The sequence below is a fragment of the Camarhynchus parvulus genome, chromosome 4A, assembly GCF_901933205.1.
Source record: "Camarhynchus parvulus chromosome 4A, STF_HiC, whole genome shotgun sequence".
NCBI classification, from domain to species: domain Eukaryota; kingdom Metazoa; phylum Chordata; class Aves; order Passeriformes; family Thraupidae; genus Camarhynchus; species Camarhynchus parvulus.
In genome coordinates this window covers 7,966,928-7,994,121 of record NC_044600.1, presented here as the reverse complement: position 1 = coordinate 7,994,121, position 27,194 = coordinate 7,966,928, and the positions used below count along the sequence as shown (strand labels likewise).

The 27,194-nt window shown below is 49.7% G+C and overlaps 1 protein-coding gene across 3 annotated transcripts in view; it reads right to left on the bottom strand.

Annotated features, from left to right (window-relative positions):
• Window positions 1–19,047, bottom strand: part of DOCK11 (dedicator of cytokinesis 11) — a 75,636-nt gene extending 56,589 nt beyond the window's left edge. For all 3 annotated transcript variants that reach the window (XM_030967508.1, XM_030967506.1, XM_030967507.1), the window contains exons 1-5: window positions 18,864–19,047; window positions 2,972–3,088; window positions 2,658–2,747; window positions 1,894–1,976; window positions 781–850 (exon numbers count right to left, since the gene is read on the bottom strand). In XM_030967508.1, coding sequence (XP_030823368.1) covers window positions 781–850; window positions 1,894–1,976; window positions 2,658–2,747; window positions 2,972–3,088; window positions 18,864–18,965 — 462 coding nt within the window. In that variant the 5' untranslated portion in view covers window positions 18,966–19,047. The remainder of the gene's footprint in view (window positions 1–780; window positions 851–1,893; window positions 1,977–2,657; window positions 2,748–2,971; window positions 3,089–18,863) is intronic.
• Window positions 19,048–27,194: the final 8,147 nt, after the last annotated feature.

Below are 27,194 nucleotides of genomic sequence, written 5' to 3'. Positions count from 1 at the left end.
CTAAACCCTTCCCTCTGTAAACAAAAACTTCCTAACATCACGTGCATGGATTAATCTCCACGTGGTACTTGAAACAGAAAAACACTGCCCATCCTTCTGTAGCACATGTGATATTCATGGGCAGGAAACATGGCATCTCCACCATCCAAAACAACCACCAGGTCTGAGATGTCCCTGCTGGCAGAGCCCCCAGCCCATCCCACAGAGGAGCTCCAGGGCTGCCAATCCTCCCTGATGCCAGCTGAGCACAAAGATGCCAGTTCCAGGGGTGCAAATACTTCTCAGCACTGGCACAGGATGGGCAGGGCAGGACTGACACACTGTCAGCAGGGTGGGTCGAAGTGACTGGTGAAAAATATCTGATTATGTGGTAAACCACAAAACTTTCTAAGAGGAGAACCCCAGAATCACAGTGTAGTTGAAAAACAGACTGCCCAGTTTTAGTTCTGGACATGAAGAGTTTTCCTTAGTGACTACTTGGCTTCCTTTTTTAACTCTTCCTATGATGCTCTGTTTCAAGGGAAAAAGCCATGAGAAATATGACTAATCTTCCAGATAACACAGGAGACCCCTGGCTCCAAGAGATTATCATGTCATACTTTGAAATAAATCACTGCCTCACTTTGGAACCCATTTTCACAGCAGAAAGCAACTCACCAGAAAACCATTCCTAAGAACTGAATTCTGGCTTTGCCTTGTGAAATTAACTTTTTAATGTATTCCTGCTTTTTTAACAGGAATACATTAAAAAAAATCAAAAAAAACCAACTTTCTCCTTACCTCATCCTTTTCAAAGTCTTCATCAATTTCAAACACATGGCTTGGAATCTTGTCTGGCCTAAAGGATTTGCTGAAATCACAACACATTTTCATATTTAATGAATGGAACATGAGGGTTGTATGAGCCAGCAGCTGATGCTGGATCCAGAAGCAGCAGCCAAAGTGCAGGCTACAGAGCACAGAAGATAAATTGCAAGAGACCTACAGCTCCTTGCAGCTGGGGAAAGCTAAGTTCTGAGTGCATTTCATGGAAATTAGGCACAAGCAGTCTGTAATTAGCTTTCTCTTGTTAGCTCTTGATTCTGCAGAGTTTTTGCTGACTTGCATTTATGGAACAAAGAGCACTCTGGTTTATCTTCCATCTTTACCAAAAAAGAGCAAGATCAGACTACAAGATTACTCAAAAATTTAACATTATTTGATCAGCAGTATGACTCCATTGCTGCTTCATATCCCCTCGAGACCCTCAGAACACACCCACTACATCCAATTAAGAAGAAAAGCATTTAACAAGCTCCCAGCACATGAGCAGCCTGGACAGGGGTCCAGACATGCCCAGAGTGTGGGCAGTGAGCAGAGCAGGCGCCATCACACAGGAAATAACAATCCAGCAGAAATCTGAGATGGATGTGCCTGCCTGAAAAACCCAATTAGCTCTGGAGCTGGGAGCACTGGCACAGCACTGGCACAGCCCAGTGTTTCCAAGCACAACTCCTCAGCACTGGCAGCACCAGCAGCAATATCACATCACCCTCCCTGTGCTGGGGCACAAGGAGAATCTGCTTGGCCTGTGTGAGGCACACAGGGAACATCGGCCCAGTGGCACAATGAGGCTCCTGTTCAGGCACTGCCAACACTATTTATCCTGCCATGGGTCTGGGCTGCAGTCTGTCCTCATCCCAGAGGGGATGTGCACACACTGGTGGGTGGGATGTGAAGCACTTACCACACAACACTGTGGGCAGCTCCCTGGCACAGCGGAGGGACAATGGCATGGCAACACAAACCTCTGGCTCTAACCTTGCTTGTGGGACAGGCACCAGGGAAAGGGCAGGCTGCTCCTGCTCAGGCCTGTGATCACACATCAGCATTCCAAGGGAGCACGACACTTACCATGGCAACATCCGGAAGTCTCCTGAGTATTCCTCATATTTGTAGTTCACCACGAACCAGTCAGAGCTGTACGTTTTAATGCACTGAAAGGAAAACAATACAGCTCTCAGAGACCTACAGCAAGCACAACAAAGCCCAGCACCATCTGAGAGGTTACACACTGCAGGGTGAGGTAAGCACAAGCGGGAAGGGCATGGGCAAGGCTGCTTCACTTGCTTCATGCAGCAATGCAGAATTCCATAAGGAACCTTTTCAGCACAGAGACAAAAATCACACAGCATCTGGCCTGCCACACAGGTACAGATTTTGGATTTACATCATTCCAAGGCTCTAAAAAAGGAGTAGTGATATGGGAGGAGACTGTTTTCCAGAAGGCAAAAGTTTTCTGTCCTCAGAAACACAGCGCATCTATCTCGACACGACCACTGCTTTTTGTTCTGCTGCACTTGAAGGGAATGGTCCTGGAGAGCAGCACTTCACAACAAACCCACAGCACTCCAGATGCTCCAGGGAGGTTGTGGATCCCCTCCTGGTCAGGCAGGTGGTGCAAAGCCACTCACCTTGGCTGTGTCAAACACCCACTGCAAGGACACTTTGTACGTGAGATACCTGTGAGAGCTCTCCTGAGCAGCAGGTCGGGCAGGGCTGCCCACAAAGGAAAAGCCAAGGAACGCACAATGCTGCAGATCAGGAGCTACAGCTGAGCATCCTGTCCAAGGGCCACCAAGGGCTCAAGGCAGGTGTCACATGGGCTTTGTCCCTACCTCTTTGACAAAGAGACTCTGAGCTTTCTTTAGAGCATCTTCTGGCACTGTTGACTGGACAGTCCTTCTCTGTCGGCCGATGACTGAGATCTGCAGGAAAAGGAGAACACTTTTTCAGCACAAACTGCATCTTCAGGGCTTGACATTAACTTTAAATAAATGTGGTGGGCCTAAGCCACCAGTAGGTCATTTTGGTTTTATGTGTCAGTAATGCAGCCAAAATTAACATGTGGTTAATGGTGGAAATTTTCCAAGGTAAGCAGGACAGGAGACGAGTGAGCCTCAAACATGGGAAAGAGCCAGAGCAAACTCACAGACACATCCTCAATTGGAAATATCAGGAGGTCCCGGAGGGGATCGCTGTAGATCTGAACTCTGCGCTGGAGGATCACGTTCTCATAGTCCAGGGGTTCCACCACTTTCGTTTTTTCCTGCAGGAAAATCAGATTATGAAAAATATTACACACATGTAGCATCTAAAATAACCAGTAACTAACACCTTGTGCTTAATTTCAAACTGTGTGACCACTGGACTGCCCATTACTCAGCACTCTGATGCTCCTGTGCTGCATAAGCATTGATGAGCATGTTTTGCAGAGAGGGAGATGAAGGGTTAAATTTGAAGCAATAAGCTATGGGAATAACAAAGCACTGTGCTGCTCTCTCTGAGCACAGTCTCTAATTTCCTAATGGAGCAAGAAAGCCTCCTGGACAGGCCATAGCTTTCTTTAACAGCTGCAAGATCCAGCATCTTTATGTTTGAGCAGCTCATCTGTGCAGCTTGGCAGAAACACAGGAAGGCTCCTGCACTGGCTCTGCTCAGCTCAGGGCTGGCTTTGCTTGAGGAGCAGATGAGAGTTGTGCTCTCCTAGGAATGAGGAGAGCAAGGCTGCAGCTACCCTACCAATACTGCCAAAGCAGGAATCTCAGCCTCTGGAAGGAAGAACAGCATCTCTCTGGAAAGACAGGAAAGCCCTCTCCATAAATCGCAGCCCAGACACAGCCAAAGGCCAGAGCCCAGTTTTATTCTCACTCATATTTCAGGGAAGGAAGAGGAACTTCTCCAAAAATCCCTGGAGTCATGAACAAAAACTATTAGGAGACTTTCATTACATTCCTTATTGTACCAATTTTGTCTGTGTAACAAGTCCAGAAAACAGAACTTAGTAAAATGAGAAAACCAACTTCTGAAGCAGGCAAATGCCATCTCAGCTGCCCAGCCTGACTTCAGGTCAGGTTTCACGAGCAAGAGTCAGCACTTCATTGTGAAAATCAAACTTCACACCAAAAGCCAACCAATGACTCTGTATAGGAGTGGTCACAATAAAACAGGAACCAAATTCTGAACCCATCACCTTTGTCTTGTTTTGAACCTCAACCAAAATCCTGAAGCTTGGCCCTGCCACAGTGCTCATGAAGGCCCTGCAGCAGCACGTGGTGCCATGTGCCTCTGGACAGGACATCCTTGCAGGACAACATGGAGAGCTGGGGCTCTCCCCTCTCAGAAGAGGAACATCAGATGCTTCCCCATGGGCAGCAAACATTACCCTCCAGTCAAATGTTTTTTCTGGGATGAACTGCTCACCATGACTGGAGTAAAGAGGAGACCAGTACAAGGTCTCTTGCTGAACACAGCACAACCAGCAGCTTAAAAAATTGAGTCTCAAATGAGGACTGAAAGCTCAGCATTGTATAACACCACTGGATAAACGGCCACACCAGCTTGTTTGGGAGTCCACACAACTCAATATTTTCTGTGACATGTGAGATAAGCAAGGAAGTCAGCACTGCTCTTCCATAACCAATCCTAGCCAAAGGTCCTGTGCCTGTTCTGTGCCCTTGGCTCCTGGGATGCACTAATGAAACAACTCCTGCCTCAGAGAGTTTGGCATTTAAAATGTCTCCTTTCCATGCTGCAGAAATCCAGCATGAATTAACTCAGTTATCTGAAAAAAGTTCCCTTCTTAATCACTCCCTGAAAACGTTGCTTTACTGCTTGCACAGTCCTGAAAGGAACATCACACTCCTCAGATTACCAGTGAGAAAGACAAAGGTCAGGAGCAGAGAGCCCAGGCTGGCTGCCAGGGCATCCAGGGAGCTCCCTCAGCCACGAGGGATTTGGGAATGGGGTGACAAATGCTGCCAGTCCCACTGCACACAGAACTTCTTGCTTCTACATCCAAAACCTGAGCTGTACAGGGTTTTAATAAGAAAAGAAAGAGTCCATCTGAAAAACAGGAATCTGAAAAACCCAACAGGTAGACAGAGAAAAGGAGCTCATTTACTCTCAGTCAGTCTCATGCTCATTAATTGCTTAATTGAATTTGGTTAATCATCTGAAACACTGGTCTTATTTCAGGACAGCACTGTGCACTTCTCAAAGTCTGCCAAGCTTTGCAAATTAATGTGAATTAACAGGACACCCATTTGCAGGTCTGGGCCCCAAAGCTTTTCCTCCCCAGGATAGCAGGCAGGCCCCAGAGAGCAGGCACAGAGCTCTGCCAGATTCACTGCAGCAACCCTGGCAAAACTCAGCAGCCCTGGTGGGTTAGAGCAGTGCCATGACCCCAAGAACTCACACCATGCCCCCCTCACCTCATCCTGCAGCAGCTGTGACAGTAAATTAGAGTCCCTCTGTGAGCCTTCCACATCTCTTTGGGAATGCAGACCTTCCAATCACACTGTATTTTTAGTCCTTTTTTGTTTTGCAACATGGTCCTGAAACTAGGGCTGTGTTTCTAAAGCTGTCCCTTTAAAAAGTTGGGGCTTTGATGACATTTCTTCTCTAGATCTGATATCTCTGATGACCAGCAAGACAAAGTCCTGGCAGTCATCCTGGTGGGATTCAATGACAGCTGAAGGGTAAGAGCTGCAAAGCATCCCAGATCCTCACACAAAATGTTTGGAAACTCATAGAGCACTGCCTACAACAAATACAAAAAAAAAATCCATAAAACTGGCTGCAGCCTTTCTAGTCTGGTGGATGTAATGATATTGGAAAAAACGTGTGGTGCAGGCTGTGATCTGTATCTGACAAAGCAGTGCCAGGCCCTGTGACATGCAGGGATGGAGGGATGTGCACTGGCACCCAGAAGGGTTCTGCAGCACCCAGACAGGCATTTCTCCTCTGGGGCTGCCAGAAATCCAGTCGTAGGGCTCCCTACTCCAGGCTGGGCCAATTCCCTGTCTCAGCACACAGCAGCCCTGTGTCCATCCCCTGCAGCCCAGCACTGACCATACTCACACCCAGCACATCATCCCCTGTCTGCTGTCTCTGAAGCAAAGCCAGAGGATATAGGTCAAGCTGTTTGTCAGCAAGCAGCTGCTGAAGGAAGGATGTGGCTCCTGCCTGCCATCGAGGAAACAAACCCCTCCCACCACCCTAAACTGTGCAGGCTCCTAGCGGGGCCAGGCAGGCTGGGTCCTGCAAACAGACCCTGGGGTAAGAAGGGAGCCATCCCAAATATCTGCTGCCCTTTTGACCCTTTGAGTCCACACACTCCCATCAGTCCAGAAAGGCTGGAGATAAAGCTGAAAATGGGATTTCAAAGTCTTAGTTTCCCTGAAGGTTGAAGTGTACACCAGGCTCACACCGCCCAGCAGTGTCACAACAGCAGATGGCACCCACCAAAGTCATTACAAAAGCAGAGGAAAAACTATTACACTAAAGTAATTAGAGTCTTAGAAACCACAAACTCCCATCCAGCAGGGTCCAGAGGCTGCACTGGGGCAGCAGCACAGGCAGAGCAGGAGCCTCTATTGGAGTATGGACTGCCCAGCAGGAGCGAGCTGGCTGGCATTGAACAGGAAACTCAGAGGGATTCCTGCACCAGGAACAGGCCCACAACACCAACACATGGCTCTGCCTCTGAACAACAGGAACAGGCCCACAACACCAACACATGGCTCTGCCTCTGAACACCAGGAACAGGCCCACAACACCAACACATGGCTCTGCCTCTGAACACCAGGAACAGGCCCACAACACCAACACACGGCTCTGCCTCTGAACAACAGGAACAGGCCCACAACACCAACACATGGCTCTGCCTCTGAACAACAGGAACAGGCCCACAACACCAACACATGGCTCTGCCTCTGAACACCAGGAACAGGCCCAGGACACCAACACATGACTCTGACACACACTTACTCACACCCTTGTACACTACTCACACTCTTGCACACCCGCTCACACTCACTCACTCACTCACTCACTCACTCACTCACTCACTCACACACACCCCCCATCCCTTCCTCTGTTCCTCCCACTGCAAACCCTGCTCGTTCAGCAGCCCCAGCTCGGGACGGTCCCCACATCCTCAGCAATGCAGCCCTGCCCAGGCTGTGCAGCACATCCCAGAGCAGCCAGAGACACAAATGGGATGAATTGTTAAAGTGCTGGCTGTTTAGAGCAGCTGAAGAGAGGAGGAGGAAGAGGACAGATCACATGCATGTGTGTAACTGCATTATCTCAGATTGTACAACTGCTCCCCAAAACTCAGCCCCCATTTTACAGCCTATTTGCTGCCTGACCTGTTGCAACCCTGAAATGTACTTACATGAAAGCCAAACAAAAGCCCAAATTTTAAACTAAATACCAAAGGGCCAAGTAAGTGAAATACACAGAAAATGAGAGGAAAAGCTAAAATAGGGGGAAATGAAGGTGTACAACTACCCTTGGGACACACCTCTCACAGCTAAAATCACATCACTTCTGAGACTGGCAACACTCCAGGACAGAGAGACCACTCCCCACTGCAATGCATGATCTAAAACAGCAGAGAAGTCCCCATTTTTTTTATTTTGCTCAAGAAACCTGACTGTACATGAGAGAATTCAAATGATGCCTGGAAACTGAGCAAACTCACTTGGCAAACCATATGGGCATATGGAAATGAGCAATTTCTATCCACAGAAAAGCTTTTCCACAGCCAGGGATTCAAAGATCAGGTCAGGGAAAACTCACATTGCGTGGCCTTTAAGAGCTTTTTCCTTTTAGTATCACATTTGTGACTTTTCCCACCCCCAGTTCCTGCACTGCCATCTGATCCCATTACACACTCTCACTCCAGCTTGCAGAAAGGCTACAGAGCTCAATTTACAAAAGCTCAGATTCACTTCAGAGAAGTCATCACTGCAGACTGCTGGGCATGAGAATCATGAAAACCCAGAAACTCTGGGCTTGGCCATCCAATGTTCGTGGAAGTGCCATAAACCTCTGCAAAGCCAGAATAAAGCCTGAGCCCCAAGGACTTGGCATTCAAAACTCCAGAAGAAGGGAAGGGAAGAGGTGGGAACAGAGCTCAGGGAGGAAGGGCAAGCAGGGAGACAGTGTGAGTCAGCACACATGGCAGCAGCCACAACACAGGGCTGCCCTGCTGATGCTAGGAGGTTTGGGCTTCTCAGCAAAGCCACATTTTGGGAAGAAATCAGCAGGGAGGCAACGAGGCAGCTCCCAGCAGGCGATGGGGAGCTGGTGTCCACGAGCCTGCTGCAAAGCCAGCACTCAGCTGGATGCAGCAGATGCACAATGGTAAAACCTCAAGGGTGAAAAACAGTCCATAAAGCTGGGTATGAGCAGGCCAAAACTATTTTGACACTGGCCAGAAAGAAGGAAGTTTAAAAACACAAGAAAAATGTCCAGACAGGAATTCTGGCTCTGCTGAAGACACCAAAACACTGAGACACCCCAGCTGCACCTGGGACAGGTGAGAGGGATGGGCTGTAAGGTGGGCATGCAAACACACAGAGCATCCTGTGAAAAGGTAAGGGAGGAAAACCTCACCAGAAAGAGGAGAAGCAGGGGAAGAATGGAGAGGGAAAGGTTTCAGGAGCTGGCCCAAGGTGGTGCAGGAGAGGGCAGAATGGAGGATGGGGGCTTTACCCATCTGGGTATGGATCTGTGCAGGGGCCACATCATGGGAAGCAAGAATTGTGCCAAGGTTGGGCTGTGTAGCTGTGAGAGGCAGGAGATGGGGTCAGGGAGGCCAAGAGGGGCTGGCAGAGAAGGTGGGCACTGCAGGCAGGAGAGGAGCCCCAGGGACAACCAGGAAGGGAAGAAGGAACTGGTGAGGAGAAGGGGCCTGCCAGGGAGTGATCAGATCACAAACACACAAACACAAATACAAACACACAAACACACACAAACACCAACACACACAGAGCTCAGAGCAAGGCTCTGCACAGCCCTCCACGGGCAGCAGCACAGCAGCCTCCTGAACAGCAGCACATCATTGCCAGGGCTCTCATGAGACAGGGGTCTGGCTCAGAGTGCACACATCCCCTCTCCACCCCACTCTGTGCCAGTGTGCCCTGCTCCAGCTCTGAGTGCAGAGCCAGCAGCACAGGCTGCTGGGCCCCACATCCTCCCTGCACTGCACAGAGATGGCTGCACCTCCCAGGAGCTCTCAGAGAAATGAAAAGCCTTCATGGGGAAGGGGAGGATGAGTGCACAGCCTTGGCACCCTGCAAGAAAGCATCAGCAGTGGAAATGACTCACTCTTTCCATCCCAAAGCTTGAATCAGAAGCCAGCCCCCTCCCCTGCGCTTCCCTCCACCCCACCCAAGTTCTGTGCAAAAGCATTTCACGGACCCACAGCCCTCCCCTCCTGCACCCACAGCCCCGGGGAGCACCAGAACCTGGGTTCTGGGTAATTTGTAAGGTGGAAGTCTCCTTTTTCAATGCAATGCCCACTTCCCAGTGAAAAAGCAAGTGCCTACAGTCACATGCTGTCCCTGAGAGTGACACAGTATTGGTGTGAGACACCAGCTTGGAGAGGGCTTGAAAAAATAGTCAAAAAGTAGATGTCACTGTAGACATGCAAACATTTAGCTGTCATTATTAGGCCTGTCAAATAAAATGAACTCAGGCCTTGAAGTGTCTACAAGTTGGTTTAGAAATACAGGAAACCAGAATAATCAGCACGTGACTCTTCATTTTCCTTCCACTTACTCAGAAATGGACTCCACACTTCACAGCCTTTAGCAGATCCTATTCTGAAGCAGAGTTCTGCAGCCACGAGGGGCAGGAACACTGTTTTTTTTTTTTTTCCTGAAAGCTTGAGATTCTTGCATAATCACTTAAGCAAACAGGCCCCAGAAAACAGCTGCATTGCAATGGAGCAGTGAGAGTTCACAGCCCAAGTGTGAGTGGCTGTGCTGCCACTCCAGCCCAGCTGCACTTCACCTCTACACATCATCTCTGAAAACCTTGAACAAGTGCAGAGCCAGCAGGAGAAGCACTGGCATGACCCTTGTCTGGCATGAGCACACACCTGAGGTGATCCAGCACTGTTCCTGCCCAGGGCTGTGTATCAGGACAAGCATTTTGCTTTCAGTACCCTTGTCCCTGTGCCTGACCTGCCTCAGGATCACCAAGTGCTGCTGTGTGACAGTGACAGCTCAGCACCCTCTGCCATGGGGGCTGCAGTCCCCAGCCCCTGAGGTCCTGTGAGTTCCTGCCTGCACAGGCACATCCTGGCTCTAAACTGGCACATCCTGGCTCCATCCCAGCCCTTCTCCTCCAGGGGCAGAGGCAAGGACCAGGGCAGCTCTGTGTCAGCCAAACTGCACCTGCATCCAGCTGAGCATCTGCTGCAGAGCGTGAGAGAGGTGCAAACACGTCACAGCTTTGACTTCCTCCTTCGAAAATAATAGAGCTGATAGAAATTGGCAAAAGGGCACTGGTTTCTATGGGATAACTGAATTTCTGCCAGATATGACTTCTCAAAGCATTCTGTAACACAGGCATGCTAAAAAAGGAAAATAGTAATTACAACGGCAATAATAAATATTATTTATTTAGGTTCTTAGCTGGAACATCCCAAAGTGCTTTTCAGATGTCACTTGTATTCCATCATTTATTTATGTAGTATCAGTTTTATATTTAGCATCCAAATCCAGAATAGCCAGCTCCAGGACATCTTAAAGCAATTAATGGCACATAAGCAGAACCCCTCCCTTTCCTGTCTGTCTCAAACTCTTGTTTTTCTCTCGGGCAGCTGCTCGCACGCAGGGCTGAGCCAAGGGCTGAGCCAGGAGCACAGACACTGCCCCAGTGAGCAGGGGAGCACTCCCACCCCATCCCACCCACACCACTGGGGCAGGGACACAGCCAGGAGCAGGGCAGGACACTTGTTCAGTGTGGTGGTGTTTGCAGGGGCCCCAGGATGAGGGAAGAGATGAGAATCTTGACTCCACCTTTCAGAAGGCTGATTTATTATTTTTATGATATATATTATATTAAAAGGAAATTATATATTAAAACTATACTAAAGAAAGAGAAAGGATTTCATCAGAAGGCTAGAAAAGAATGCTAATAAAATCTTGGGACTGACCAGAGTCCCAACACAGCTGGACCTGTGATTGGTCAACAAGTAGAAACAACCACATGAGACCAATCAAAGATGCACCTGCCACATTCCACAGCAGCTGAAAATTATTGCCTACATTTCGTTTCTGAGGCCTCTCAGGAGAAAAAATCCTGGCACAAGGATTTTTCAGACAATATGTGTGTGACAGTGCAGGCCCATGGAGCAGAGGGGAAGAGCAGGGCAGGAAGTCCCAGGGCAGTTTTGGGTGCCTCAGCAGCACAGAGAACACCCAGTTGTGTCAGGGGTGGTTTCAGCAGCTCAGGAAGTTGTCTCAGCCTCATCTTGTTCCATTTTCAGGCTGCAGGCACTGGATACAGGCGCAAAGGGGCTGTCAAGTTTAACTCTGTTCCCCCCAGCAAACAGGGGAGGCTGTGGATGGGCTCTGCAGGGGATGGACTCTTCCAGGCTTCAACCCACCCACAGACAAAACGCTGCTGGCAACAGAAGCACCTCAAAGCTTCCCCAAATAAAACCATCCCTACAATTGCAACATCATGCAACAGGAAAAGGGAGAGTTTAGGGCTCCCCAGGCAGAGAGGGAAAGAAAAACCTGAGTCCAGTGCAACTCTCCTGGAACCCAAAAGTGCCATGGAAAGCAGTTCTCTGCTGGAAGCTGGGTCAATACCAGCTTTGTGGGCATTCAGCCCACCCTGGACAGCACCATCATCTCCCTCCAAGAGATGGAGACTCCTTTTCCCTCCCCTGACCAAGACCTTTCTACCTGACCCTGTCACAAATGCAGCCCCTGCCCAGCCCCTCATGTTCCTGCGTCCCCCCATCCCTTCTGGCTGGCACAACAGCTCCCTGGAGCCCCTGCTCAGCTCACCCCATGTCCAGCAGCTCCCTGGAGCCCCTGCTCAGCTCAGCCCATGTCCCCAAGGGCCACAGACAGAGGCTGTGCTGTCAGGCTGGCAGAGCCCTGGCAGACACAGAGCCAGCTGCCCTTGTGAGCCCTCCAGAGCTGCAGGACACGTGCCCTGCTCCATACAGAGACACTGCAGCCCAGCCCACACCCAGGCTGCTGGCCACTGCCAAAACACAGTCACACATGGCTGTGATGGCTCTCCAGAGCAATGTGCAGCACTCTGACACCACCAGCTCCCACCACTGCACAGGGGAGGTGTCATTTCTCCCTTGCAGGGTCCTTGCTCAGGGGACAGAGAGGCCAGGCTGCAGTGGGGATGTCACCCAGCACGGAGCCAGGGGCAGCAGGAGGAGTGGGGAATGCTGTGGACCAGCAGAGTCTCCTTCCAGATGCAAGCACTCCCCAGGAACAGTCCTGTGACAGGAGATATTAATAGGGGAGAGAAGAAACTGCTTTTCAGTGAGAGAGAGGGGTGAGAAAGGGGTCAGGAACAAGCAGCCCTGACCCCATTAGAGAAGCAGCAGGAGGCAGGGAAAAGCTGTAAAGATAAGTCAGGGCTGTGTTGAAGGAAAGAGGAGCCATCAAAGGAGAGCTTTGATTTGTACTTTTAAGAGAATGAAAGAGATGGAAGAGTTGGTGACAGGGAAACATATTCCAGCATTTTTAAGATGACAACAATGGCCACAAAGGTATAAGAAACTACTCTTTTCTTCCTTGCACAAAGCAGGAGTGAGGAGGCCAATTAACCAGGGATGCAGAAGCACACGTGTACCCCAGGCCTGGCTGCTGCTCAGCTGCTGTGTGTGACCCTGACTTCCATTCTCAGGCCACAGAAATGTCAAAAGCTTTGTACAGTTTTGCACCATTAGAGATAATAAATCAGCATGCAGAGGGCTAAGTGAAATGATGGAAGAGCCACCCAGCTGCATACAGAAAACAATGCTACACTACACACTACAGCAGGTTCTGCTGGTTCAAATGCTCCTGGTGCTGGGGGAGATACCTGCAAATATCTCCAGATAGCAGAACAGGCTGACACAAAGCCCAGGAGCCATCCCCTCTCTGTATTCTGACAGCACAAATCCCAGCTGCAGTGCTGGCAGTGGCTGCAGGCACCACCACCAACCATCTGTTCCAGGCATTTCTCTGCACTGACAGGGGTGGGCTGGGGCAGATGCTGCCAGTGCAAGGACACCTGCATTTCCATGACATTGTCCTCAGCACAGAACAAACCACCCTCAGCCTTGCCCAGCGAGTGCTAAAGCCCCAGCTAGCAAAATGTGGTAAAAGATAGACACATGTAAGGGCTGGGTGCTTCCTTCTCTTCCCAGAGCTTTCCTATAACAGACAGGAGGACACAAACATTTAAATGATGCCTTGGGAAGGATAAGATTTTGCACCCATCAAAAGCTTGTCATTGCCTCCAAAAACCTCCAGAACTGGACACACTGACTGCAGCTCATCCTGTAACAGTCACATCTCAGCGCACAGAAGAGCAAGGGACTGCTCCATCTCTTAAGGATGGGTATCAGCAGCAGGTATGCCAGAGATCTGTCCCCACACAGCTGCAGGGTGTACTTGGAGCCTTGCTCCTCTCCACCAAGCTGTGCCCTTCATCCACCCCACCACTGGTGTGTGCCCAGAGAGGGGCAAACCCAGCCACTTCCCTGGCACACTTGGCCAGCCCTGGGCTAAACCCAGCCCCTCAGGGCACAGGAGCCCTGATTCAGGAAAGCATGTGATTAATTTTAAGAATGCCTTTGAGTGTTTTCTCGGATAAGCCCCTGTGAACAAGATTCTCCCCACAGACACTTCCACAGGAGTCAGCAGGGCCAGCTCTGGAGGCACAGCAGGCAAACCTGCCCTGCCTAAACCAACAGCAAAGCTCCCGCCCACTGAGGCAGGGGCAGAATTTCCTCCCGTGCCTCACATATGTCTGTTTTTCTATGTAAATTGTGCAAACACAGCATGCTGACTACCCCCGGGGGAACAGGCATATATTCTGTCTCTCTTGAGTGCCAAGATCACTACAAACGCTGCATATAAACAGGCTTCACATTGATCAAAGTGAATTTTGCTTATTAAAAGAAGATTCTATGCAGAAAGCTGATTTCCTCTGCATGAGCATAAATCAAGACACTAATAATATAGTTTAAGCTGAAAAAAAAAACCCACAGAAAGAACAAAATGCCTTTTTGCCTCCAGTCAAAGCCTCCTTACTATCACCATTAAGGAGCTTTATATCTCCTTTTTGTGTCTGACTGAAACTGAGCTACCCATAGGAGCCCAGCCCAGCCAGGATCAAACAAAACCCATCTCCTCCTGGCACGCTGCCCACCCTCTCACAGGGAGCTTTCAGGGAGCACATCCCAGAGAGCAGACACTTGCCCTGAATACCTCTGGGTGGCAAGCATCCACGCAGTTGTTTGGAAGCAGAGGCTCTCCCACTGCCATTTGCTGGCCCAGACCTGTGAGTGCCACCAAGCTGTGCCCTGGGGGTACCCAGAGATGCTCCCCTGGCCTGGCTGACCCAGCGTGGGCTAATCTTTTGCAGCTGCTCCTTTTCAGATAAGATAGTCTGGCTCTGCACCCTTTCCAAAATCCTCATGGCAAAGCAGTAAATGCATCTTCAGTCAAACTGTATAGAAATGGTCTAAAGAAAATCAGAGCGATTGTGCGAGACTTAGAATTGCCACCAGATGACTGGGTTTGGCAGCACTGTGGGAAAATGCATCATCTGTGTTTTGTCAAGTGCATGCTGCTCTGATCTTGTGCCTCCCACACTTTTAATTTCCCTGTCACGACACAGAGAACGACACTTCTGGAAAACCTGCCCTGGGTTGAGACACAGCCCCCTCTCCCTGCAGGGCCCCAGAGCTGCTGAGCACACCCCAGAGAGACAGGGCAGGCACAGGGTGTCTCAGCTTTGGTCTCACATCCACCCAAACAAGTGCAGCTGATTTGGTCCTTAGGCAGAAGGAAGAGCCCTTGCTGTTGTCCTGGCAGTGTCACAAGAGCCAGGATCTCACTCACACACATGAGCTCAAACTGCTCAACTCTGCAATGCCCCACTGCACTCCATGGGCTGCAGGTGGGGTGGAGGAGAGGTGCACAGGCATTGCCATCAGAACAAGGACTGAGCACTCAGGTGCATCCTGCTGGCAAGAGTCTGACCTGCCCAGGTCCCCCATCAGCAGTGCCCCCCGGCAGGGTTCTCCTCCTTGCTGCTCAACTTTCCCACTATTACTCAGCAACATCAGAGGATGGGAGGAGGGAGATTGCACTGAAGGTCTGAGCCAAAATCACCCATCTCCATCCACTGCCAAAGGTCCCTGGCTGCTCTCTTTCAGCTCTAGCCCAGATGTCTCTCCCAGGTACCATCAGCACTTTGGCTCTGAAGCTGCACTTCTAACACAGTATTTTACTGTTGGTGCCCCAACAGGTCATCTTTCACTTAAGAATGGTTTAAGTTATCACACTTGGGCTTTGACTGCTCCTTTCTTTAACCTAATCTTAAAATTCCCCTTCACCTTTCAAGTGTGTCATTTATCCCACCTGCCAACAAACACCTCCACTAAATTTGTCTGTTTATTTAAACAGTGACATTATTTGTCAATTAGCCTGCCAAAACTTCATCCCTAGTTGTAATCAGTAGCACACATCAGGGACCATTCAAAGCTGAAATTGATACAATCTGCCCTGCAGCCTTGTGCAGAAAGGAGCACAGAGAGAAGCAGGGTTCCCACAGAGCGCTGCACAGGGCTGTGCCTGCTTTCAAGGGATTCCTGCTGAACTGTTCCTCCCCAGACCTCCCCTGCACAGGCTGTGAACGAGATGCAAGGCCAGAATGACTGTCAGGATGCTGGGAACAACAGCACAGTAAGAGGGAACAGGAGCCCCAGGTGAAGGCACTTCATCCTTGCCCATGCTTCACAAGGGACCAAAGCACCCCCGAGCTCCCCTCCACAGCCTGTGCTGACTTCCACTGCTGCAGGCTCCAGCTCTGCCTACCCTGACAGGAGCAGCTCTAACTGCATCCTAGCAGCTGGTCCAAAGGGCAGAGTGTGGACACAGGGACTCCAGGACACCTTGGAAAGGGACAGGCTCCCCTCACTGCCAACCGCCACCATATCCAACGCTTCCCTTCCACAGGCACAAAGGAGCAAAGCCCTGCCAAAGTCAACAACCTAAATACTCTCCTTGCATTAGACAGGCATAAATCAAGAAACAGGAACAGAAATAAGATGGCATGGGCTTCACTGCTCCTGCAAGACAGCAGCCTTGTAACCACACCGTACCAGACATCGCACTCCTGGGGCTGGACACGGCCCTTCTGGCCAGAGAGACACCTCCTTAAACACACAAATTGTGGCTCTGGACAAGCTGACCACTTCCATGGCATTAAAAGCTTTCCTCCCTGAGATGTTTTCTCTTATGAGCATTTCATTCACTGACTACAAACAGCTTCTTACTCCAGACAGTTCCTTGTCTCGAGGCGTGCCCTGAATGCCCAAAGTGCTGAGCTCACCCAACACACTGAGAGAGCCCCACGGTGCCCGCTGCTCCTGGGGATGGAGGTGTGGGCTCTGCTACCTGCAGCATTGGCTCTGCTCACCACCCCTTCATCCCCTTCATGCTCACCACCAGAGATACCTGTGCTTTCAGCTGTGATTGCCCCAAGGCAAGCAGACAGCCAAGGCATTTGACAAGATGACCAAGGGAATATTAAACTATTCACATAGTTTTTATTGACTCAACATCCCCTGCTCTGTCCAGGATGCAGGAAGAGGATGGCATCCTGCCAGGCAAAGGCTCCAGTGCAACTCCAGTCTGCTTCAGAAAGCCCCAGTTCCTGACATCCTGGGACACAGAGCATCACTTGCTGCCAGCCTGCTCCACCCAGTTATCAAACACCAGCTCCTACTCCCCGTGTACTCCCTGGCCACCCTCAGCTTCCTTGAGCTCAGCACTGCCCCAGGGTGAGGGATCACAGTCCTGATGCTGGGCCCTTCCACCTGCCCCACACTGGCTGTGGCAAGCAGAGGGCAGATGGGATGGGGAGGTGCTCACACAGCTCTGCAGCTGCCCAGCACCACCAGCACCAAAACTGAGGCTCACCTCGGGAACAGGATCAGAAACTGTAACTTCTCAGTCCCAGCCTCACTCCACCACTCCCCATCATCACTTCTCAGGATCCCCTCTGTACCCTCCCAACAACCACAGACATCTCTTCCTCACAAAGATGACAAACTAGAAGATAGAGGGGAGCCAGCTTTTTGCTGGAGCAAGCCTCATCCTTAATCACTGAGGAAGGTCAAAATGCCATCTGAGGCAGCCCTATAAGTTTGTGCCACCTCCTTCCCCCCTCCCTGATCCCTGCAGTGCCTTATGGCCCTTCCCAGTGATGCAGAAGTGCTGGGATTCATCCACTGCTGCTGAACTGTCGAAAGCAGGAACCTCTGCCAGGACCTGGATCAGGAACACCTGCCCTCACCCTCCTCTGGTGCCTGGCTGCAAACACACGAGGCAGCACAGCAGCTCTGGGGATCTGCCTGCCAGAGAGAGAGAGAAGTTGGCAGGGACAGTGTGGGCAATGAAACCCTAGAGGGGATCAGAAAAAGAGTGGCTGCCTGACAGACTCTGACGCTCCTCTGGGTTCCTGTCAAGGTTTTATTTATCTTCATCTGCAGTCCCACCCATCCCTTCCCCTTCTGAGAAAAAGAACCTGACACGGGTGCCACATAACCATTTGCATGTAGGATACCAAAGCCCCTCTGGTCCTGTATGTGTAATTTTATTTTTAATGAAAAGTTCCATCAGCTTGTACAAAGCCTTTGTCCCTGTGTATTGTTGATGAAAGAGGGAAAGCAAATCACATGGAAGCCCATAAGAATCCCCAAAAAACTGCACATAGGAAGCAAAAACTAGTACGAGGAAATCAGGCTAGATTATCACCATGGGGTTTTTTTCAGGCTTAGAAATCTGTAAATTTACAAGAAAACTCAGTTTTTAAAAGAAATGTTCAAACCTCTCAATTTATTTAGCAGCACATGCCATTCAATCTAATAGTAGAGAACTAATAGGAATTATTTCCTGAACTTGTACTGCACTTTCTGCATATCCCATTGCCTAACCTTTCTTCCATCAAAGTCAAGGTCAAAGTTGATCACACGCTAGAGTAATTCAATGAGCACCAGTGAAACACATCCAACAAAGCCTGGGAAGCTGTGAGCTGACCCCGGCATCCTCCCGAGGCGCAGCGCTGCCGTTTGCACAGCTGTGAGCACAACAAAGACAACCTGCTGCAGCATCCCACGTGCCGGGATGAAACGCCTCTGACCACGAACGTGACTTTCACCCCAGACCCTTGAGCGCGATGCCCGGGCTCTGTCGGGCTCTGTCGGGATCTTTCGGGATCTCTCGAGCTCCCGGCTCACAGCGCCTGTGCCTCCCGCCTTGCCCGACCGTGCCCTTCAGTCCTGCCCTATCCATGTGCCGGTTTCACACTGTCCGCACCCCGTTACTCCGCTACCTGTTTGCTCGGTGCCCGGCACTCCCCGGTTCCCGTTAATTCCTGCTGCCGCCGCCCCACGCCAGGACCAAGCGCCGCTTCCCTGCGATGCTCCCGGCCCGGAGCGCTCAGGGGGCGCGGGGACGCAGGTGGGGCGGTCGGCGGGATGCCAGGGCACAGCGCACACGGAGGGGACCCCAAAGACAGATCCGCATCCCCTGCCGCGCCCGGCCGCGCCCTCCTCATCCCAAACCCTGCCCCGCCGCGCCCTGCGCATCCCCCGCTCTGCCAAGCCCCGACCCAGCTCTGCCCCTTCTCCAGGCCCTCTTCCTCTTCCTCTCGGCGCATCCCCTGCCCAGCTCTGCCCGCTCCCAGCGCTGCCGGGCTCCTCCCGCTGCCGCGCAGCGCCGAGCGGGGCCGGGGCGCGGCCCCTGCCGGGCGCTGCCCGCGCTCACCAGGACGAAGGAGCTGCGCACCGCCTCCGACACGCTCTGCCGCAGCTCGGCCGCCGTGCCCGGCTTGCTGAGCCGCTTCGTGAACTTCCTCACTTCCGACATGGCGACATGATCCGATCCGAGCCGAGCCGAGCCGAGCCCCGGGCTCCCTTCGCGCTCCCTTCGCGCTCCCTCGCTGCCGCCGGGCGGGCGCGGCTGGGCCGGGGCGGGCGGAGCCGCGGGGCGGGCCCGGGAGGGTCCCCGCTTTGTCCCGCCCCGCCCGGGCCCGCTTTGTCCCAGCCGCAGGTGGCCCGGAGCCCGCCCCAGCACGGCGACAGCCCCGGTGCACCCCCACCACAGCCACAGCCCCGGTGCCCCGGCACCGCGGGATGCAGCAGCGACCCGGCCAGCGAGGGCACGGCGCGCCGGGGCTCAGCCGAGGGCAGCGGGCTGCAGCTTCAGAACAACGGCACTCGCGGGATGGGGCACTGGGCAGCTTGGGCTGGGGATCTCCCGGCTCTCCCAAGTGTTCCTGCAAGGCTAAGCTGGATCCAGGACAAGAGCTTTCTACTGAGCATCTCTGTGCTGGTGCAATTTACCAGGGCAGCGGGCTGTGTTTTGGATTTGTGCTGAAAACTGTGTTGATCATTAGGGATGTTCTCCTTACCACTGAGCAGCGCTGACCCAGAGTCAAGGCAAGAATTTTTCTGCTCCTCACCCGACCCCAAAATTGCAGCAATGAGATGGGAGGGGACACGGCCAGGATAGCTCACCCCGAGTGACCCATGGGACACCCCACACCCTATGGCATCAGCTGATGGTATAAATCAGGGTCAGAAGAAGGGAGTGGGGGACATTCAGAGTGTCTTCCCAAGTTACCATCACTCGTGAGGGAGCTCTGCTGTCCTGGGGATGCCTGAACACCTGTCTGCTCTGGAAGTTGTGAATGAGTTCCTTGTTTTGCTTTGCCTGTGTGAGTGACTTTTGCTTTACTTGTTAAGCTGTATTTAGTTTCCTCACTTATACCCTCCTGATTCTCCCCCCACATCCCATTGGGGGGAAGGGATGGAACAGCTGTGTGCAGCTGAGCTGTGAGCTGGGGTTAAATGAAAAAATATCCAACCTATAGAGTTTGCTATAGGAAACTGCTTTGGTTACAGAAGCCACAATCATATTCCATTTGCTTGCTCAGCTGCAAAACCAAGAAGGATATGAGAAGATTCCTTAGGACTCAATTCCTACTCCTCATTACTTTGTCACTGTGCACTTCTTGGAAGGATAGTAATTTTGAAATTAAAATAGAGAGCCTTTGTTTTGTTAGTTAAAGCCTTTAATTTTTTTTTTTAGTTATTTTGTGTGTTGTGTCTTCACAGCAAGATACTGAATTGAAAAGAGTTGCCATATATTCATAGGAATTTACACGCAGTGTGCCATATGACTGATTAAATGCTATCTACAAGGATCTCACTGGAATTATAGGCATCCCATAAATCACACAACTTATAGAGAAGTAGTTTTAATTATGAGAGCCAATCTGTAGGGGGCAATGAATACAGCCATTATGATCCAAACCATTTAAAATGTTATTCGTGACTCCTAAAGCATGCAAGCCAGTTATTGTTCTGCTTTTTAGGAGTTCACTGAAGGGGCAGCAGTCACCATTTCATATGAAACATTGCTCTGGGTTTTTACATCAGAGGCAAAACAAATCTGAAATGTTATTGTTAATTATCAAAAATCTATTAGATGCAGGATAGAAAAAGTTGACAAGTTAAGGAACTTGCATTTTCACAAACATGAAGCTTTTCCGAGCCCAAGTTAAATGAAAAGCATTTGATGCACAATTTCAGTAGCAGCACTGTGAGGTTCACTTCCTTATTCCCACACCCATGAATGTTCTTGTAGAGATTTTTATCAGCCACTTCAAATCCTCACAGCAACTCCCCTGCAGTGAACTGGCAAATAAAATTGTTAGGTCTCCTTCACCTGGCCACAAAAGGACAGGTAACACAGCGATGCTGGTCACAAAGTGAGGGTAGCCCTATTCCTGCTGGCTGCTGGGGACAGCCCCTGGCCCCTGTGGCTCCTCAGAGGGGCCTGGGCACTGCAGGAGAGCCCCACCAGTGACTGGGGCCAACAGCTCTGCCAGAGCCATTCCTGCCTTCCATTTGCTACATTAGGAACAGCTCTGAGAGCCAGAGTGTTTGTCTGGGGAGGAGAGTGCTGGGATGGTCACTTGACAAGAAATAAAACCCTCCCTAAAGCACACACTCCATTTCTTAGCTAGACAGAAGCAAAAGGCTCCCACTAAGATTATGAGCCTGGTTGGGTGCCAGCATCCAAAGAGCTGCCCATCAGCATCCCACTGACCTGAGCTCAGCAGCCAGGGAAGGCCAGGGAACAGTGAGGCTGCTTTTGAAGCAAAGCATGAAAAGGAAAATAAAACCAAAGGGAAGGACACATCACATGAAAACAACCTGCAGAAAGCTGTGATTCCATCTTGGGCAGACTAAACATCAGAGGAAGAGTCTCAAGCGCAAAAAGTGTTAAGGCAAGACACAGCAGCCACAGCAGTGCTGTTACAGACCAACCCAGGCCTGCAAGGACTGTAGTTTTCATCTCCTTTTTCACAAGGAAAAAAGGCCAGTAATTGTTTATCAGCACAAGAAAGGCATCCAAGGACACACAGGAGCATTTAGAAGTGCTGAGGAGTGGCACTGCCTCAGATAAAACTTTCTCCAACTCAGTTTGCATGGGGAACTCACAGATTCAAATGTGCTAATATTTTCATCTCTTTGTCTTTTTGTTGAGACTACAACCTTGAAGTCCCTGATGTCATTTTGATCCCACACCTGCCTGAGTGATCAGAGGGTGAGCAGCAGCAGCAGCTTGTAGTTCCCAGTGAGGATACAGGCTGGAAGGTGCAGCCAACCTGGGCAAAACAGCTCTGCTGCCACACCTGCTCCCAGCTCTGCTGCACAGCACAGACTACAGAGGAGAAAATTTCCAGAAGACATCATATTAGACTGATAGTGGTATCCTTCCCACTTAGCAGTAGCACTATAGCACAGAAGATGCACTGAAGAAGAATCTCTTTTTTTTTTTTTTTTTGACAAATATCTGTCAGTGCAGCTGATGCTGACATAAGGTCTGGAACCATACATAGGTCTGGAACCTGACCCAGCTCCACAAACCTACCAAAGGTACTGAAGGGTTAGTGGCAGGCTCAGGATTTAATGTCTCAAGCCATCCAAGATAAAAGGCACTTGATATTATCAGCCAATAATCCAATTTTTCACTGCTTTCAGTGGTTATCTGTGGGCCTTACTAGCACCTGCACATGAGCCTGTCCCAAAAAAACCACTTACCAATGTGGTTAATTGAAGCAGGTGATTAACCAAGAGTTTCACTGCACTGGGGAGGGTCCTGCATTCCTGCAGGGAACCTGCCAGACTCAGTCACCCAGATCCAGATGTGCTTTTTTTTGCTGGGCAGGAGGAGGATTATGAAGATGCCATTACATCTTCTATTTCCCAGCTTCAAAATTCCTGTGAGATACAGCTGTGATGTTTGAATGTATTTCAAGTACTTCAAAATTAAAAAACAAACAAACAAACAAATCTGAAAGCATCCTTAGAATGGTATCTGCACACTGACTCCTAGTGATAGCAAAGCCAAGGCACAGACTGCCCCAGGTCCAACAAATTTTGTGCATCTTGTGCCTTCTGCCAAAGCAAGGGGCAAATGAAGTGCTTGGGTATTTTGATCAGCCATCACTCCTGAGCTGCACATGCAGCCAGCCAGCACTGCTGCTGTGCTCAGGGGAAATCTGGGAGGTCACAGGAGAGACAAACACTGTGCGAGGCCAGGTATGGCAGGAGCAGCTGGTCAGACACCTCAGCTCTGGCTGCTCCTCTCCAGGAGCCACATGCCGTGTCACCCATGGCTAGAGGTGGCAGTGGCACTGTCATTAAGCCCGGGAGCCACATGCCCTGTCACCCATGGCTAGAGGTGGCAGTGGCACTGTCATTAGCAGCCACTTGTTGGCTTCTCCAGGCTGTGGAGGGAGGCTGCTCCAGCTGGGCAGCACGGAGCTGGTCCTTGGGCTGCGGAGCCCTGGTGTTAAAGGGCTGCCCTCTGCTGACCGATCCCCGATGGACGGGCACAGCCCGGGGGATGGGAAGAGTGCCAAAGCACTGCCCTGCCCAGGAGGGCACCCTCGGGTGAGCATTCAGCTCTGCAGGAGCACACACTGCTCTCCTTGCTCACCTCCTCCAGCTCCTGGGATGGAAGGCACGGCAGCTGCAGGTGCATCCTGGCAGTTCCCATCAGCATCCACCTCCACGGAAGAGCACACAAGGGTTTCAGGGACCTTGGGTAAACTCCTCCTTGCACAAAGGGTCACTGAAGTAGCACTGAGGCACCACCAGTAATGCTGAATCCATGGGATGTCCCAGGCTGCCCTTAGCCCAGCCTTAAAGAGACAATATTGACCCAGCAGTCGCCCGATTTTTGTATTTTGTATTTAAAAGTTCTCCCAAAGTTTACATTGTGAAAAATAAGGCAATATCATCAAATTTGATTTTTAAAAATGTGACAAGATGCTGCTTCTGAAACAGCCAGCATTAACTATTTTCAGATGCAGAACTACAAATAAGATTAATAGCAATTCCAGCTGTCTCTAAATCACTTCTTCTTCATTTTTCATATGTGGCCTTTTTTATTCTGCCACAGGGAACTTGAACAGAGATAAAACCTCCTCAGTCCATGTATTCTGCACACCCAGACATTGGAAGGGAGAGAGGTCAAGATGTGGTTGTTGGTGAGGACCAGCACTGGTCCCACTGTGCAGGTGGAGAGCCCTGACAGCAACTGCAGAGCTGCTGCCTGCACCACAAACAAGGTTATCACAGCACAGGGACAGCACTGCCCTGGCTGCTCACTGCACTGCAGGCTCCACCCCTAATCCCAGGGAGAAAGGGCAAGAACAATTTCTGGTAAATTTGGAACACCTCAAAAGGCAGGTGTTTTAATCTGTTCTAGTGTTTTACTACTCTGACAGGGAAAAAAAAACCCAACCCAACACTTTTAAAATGTTTATTTAAACATAGGAATTTCCTCTATCTCCTTTGTGCCCATGGCCACTTGTCCTTCCACTGGATACCACCAAGAAGTCTCCAACATTTACCCAGTCGGGAATTTTTACACATGGGCAAGATCCCCCTGAGATGGTTCCCCAGGGTGGACAGACCCAGCTCTCTCAAGCTCTCCATACCCTGACTATCCCTTTGTTGGACTCTCTCCAGCAAATCTCTGTCTCTCTGAGTACTGGGGAGCCCAGCAGTGCAGTGATGATCCCCTGAGCTGTTGCCCCTCTCTCCTGCATCCTGGAGCACAACTGATCAGATGGGAGCGATGGAAGGAAAGCACAGGGTTCAGGCTAAGCACAGAGCTCTACTGTAACACAGCAACATCCAGCTTATCAGCACTCCTCTATTTATCTTCCTCTGCTTGAAAGCTTTAAAGATCATTTACAATAACTGCCACACACAAGGGGATTATTATCTCACACAACTCCCATGAGCAGCTCTCTAGCTTGGACAAAGAATACAGCAATTAAGATGTGGATGCACACAGCTACTGGACATCCCCCCCTAGGTCAAAATGCCATTGCTGCCTGGTCTCAGCCCAGTATTTTTCATGACAACTCTGTGAAAAACCAGAAGAAAAAACTCCCTGATGTTTGTTTCCTTGTATAGCTATGTGAGGCCAACTAGAAAACTGTATGGGGGGGGTCACCATTGCTCAAATAAATCTATTTCACAATATGCTCTGCACAGGTCAATAAATTAATCTCTCATCCTTTCCAAGTTTCTTTGTTACTGCTTTTCATTATTTGTTTTCAGACAGCAAAAGGAAGGAGCAGTTACTTCCATAAAAACAGTCTGTTGAAAATCTTAGGCACAAATTGAACCAAGCAAAGTCCAGCAGGTTTAAAAAGACAAAAATGGCATTGGGATATTTAGATATGCAAACAGAGGAAGTAAGTGGAAGCAGAATGGAGGACAACAAGGAAACACTTTCTGTGAGGCTGGTCACAGACTGGGACAGGTTATCTACAAAAAAATGTAGTGCCCATCCCTGGAGATACTAAAAGGCCTGAGCAACTTGCTCTGACCTGGGTGAGCAGAGGGGATTGGACTAGAGCTCCAGAGGACTTGAGTCCTCTTGAGTAATGTATGATTCTGTAAACAAGCTGTTCTGTTAATCACCATAATATAACACCAGCCTTTATTCAGGAGGGTACTAAAGGACAGATTTAAATTTATGCATGAAACCTACAAAAATCAAAGGAGTTATGGTTAGTGGAAAAACAAACTTTCTGGCACAGCTCGAAACATGTGCTCATCACTTACTGCAGTTAAAGACAAATTTACCCACAGGCTTAAACAAGTAGTCGTGTTCCTTTCTGAATGGCCTTTTGTGTGCTGTTCTGTATATAGCACTTGGCTTCACTCATTTTTTGTGCTCCATTTACTGAGCATTATAGTCTGAGCAGAAATCCACACCAAAGCCCGAAGCACCATCACTAACACACATATCAGTTTCTAACCATGTGAACTGCAAAGCCTCCACTGCATCTTAGCAGGAGACCAATACTATCAGCAAAATACTAAGAAAGCAAAAGTAGCAGCTGTAAACATCAGCATAAAGAACATGGATTCATGAACATGGATTCATCCAGCAGCACCTCCTCAGAACCAGCCAACAGTTCCCTACAGCCTTCCAGTTTGTTCCCACTTCCACAAAATGAAGCAATGTGCTTATAAGCAGTTCTCAAACAAACAAAGTATCATATATGAAACTAGAGAAAACACCTAGAAAACAGACACAAAACACAAACAATTTTGCATTGCTGATATTCCAGCCAGAAGCAGCAGGTAAGTTTGCCTCAAAAGGTTAACAGCTTAGCATTCCTTACACTTCTAGGTTCACTTTGGCTCATTTGAGGAGTGGCCATTTTCCAACATGTGTTCAGCAAATTGGTAACGACAGGCAAAAAGAGCACAGTGGCCTTCCATGACTGCTGAATCAATTCTGCCATGCCTATGGCTAATGCTCATATATTTAACATTGTTAGAATCATGCCAGCTGCAGAGTTCAGCATTGCTTTCAGTTAAAAAACAAAATCCCAAAAGAATCTCACCAACCAAAAAAAACAAAGACATCCCTCTCCCCTTTTAAATTTCAGAAAAAAGGACTTGTGCAGCATCTAGAAATCAAATTTTAGCATGATTCAGCTACTCGTTCTGTTGTTTTTGTCCCTCTGTACGTGCACTGGGCTCGGTGCCCAGCTCTGAAAGAGACAAAGGTAGCAGAGGCACAGCTTTGTTTCCACCCACAGCCACTCTGCCAGAACCAGCTGCCAGGACCCAGCTACAGCAGAAATGAGGTGCTGAAGATCTGTGACACTCACTCCAATCAGCTAATTTTATTGATTCTTGGGAAGTGACTGGGTTAATTCACATTTTTTGCACCAAGGCTCCCCTGCAATGGCAATTCCTCACTTTGCCTCCTGGGAATTCTCACTTTCTGTCAGCAGAATTTTGATGACATGAATGTCAACCTTTTGTTCCTTAACAGAGGTTGTTAAGGAGTCCCCTGGAAAAAAACACTCCAGAGAGAAGAACCCTCCTGCACAAATAGAAATGTTTTATTTCAATAGATCTCCATCCATGCTGTGCTTGTGCTCCAGCCAGGAACATCACTGCAGTGCAAGGGCACTCCCTGACCTACAGACAGTGAAGGCACACGACTGAACCCGACAGGCTCAGCAGGGAAACTGACATTTACCTGCAAGGAGAACTTGGAGGCTGTGACAAAAGCAGAAGGCAGCACATCAGGTACCAGAGAAGTCTCCAGACCCAGCAGTGGCTGAGAGCAGACAGGACACAGCACCAATCAGACTGGAACAGCACTCAACCAACACAACTTTTGGAAGGAGAGGGAAAGAGGCACTGATTTCTGAACCATCAAAACTGAGCAGAACAGTTCAGCTGGGGAAAAAGCATTGAGAATACTAGATCAATGCAGAGGAACACCAGAACTGTGAGTGCTGAAAAGCTAAATATCAAGATAAATGGAAGTCAATCTTCCTCAAGATCAGCTTTGTTTACTGCCTGAATAATGAAAACAATAACCCTTTTTTAATGAGCACCTGAGTACTTAACACATCCAAATACAAAAATAGAGTTTCTGGCACCTAATATGCAAAACTAACAGTTCAACTTTTATCTCCAAAGTAGTCATGTTGAAAAAAAAAACAAACCAAAACCATTCAGAAGATTAAGA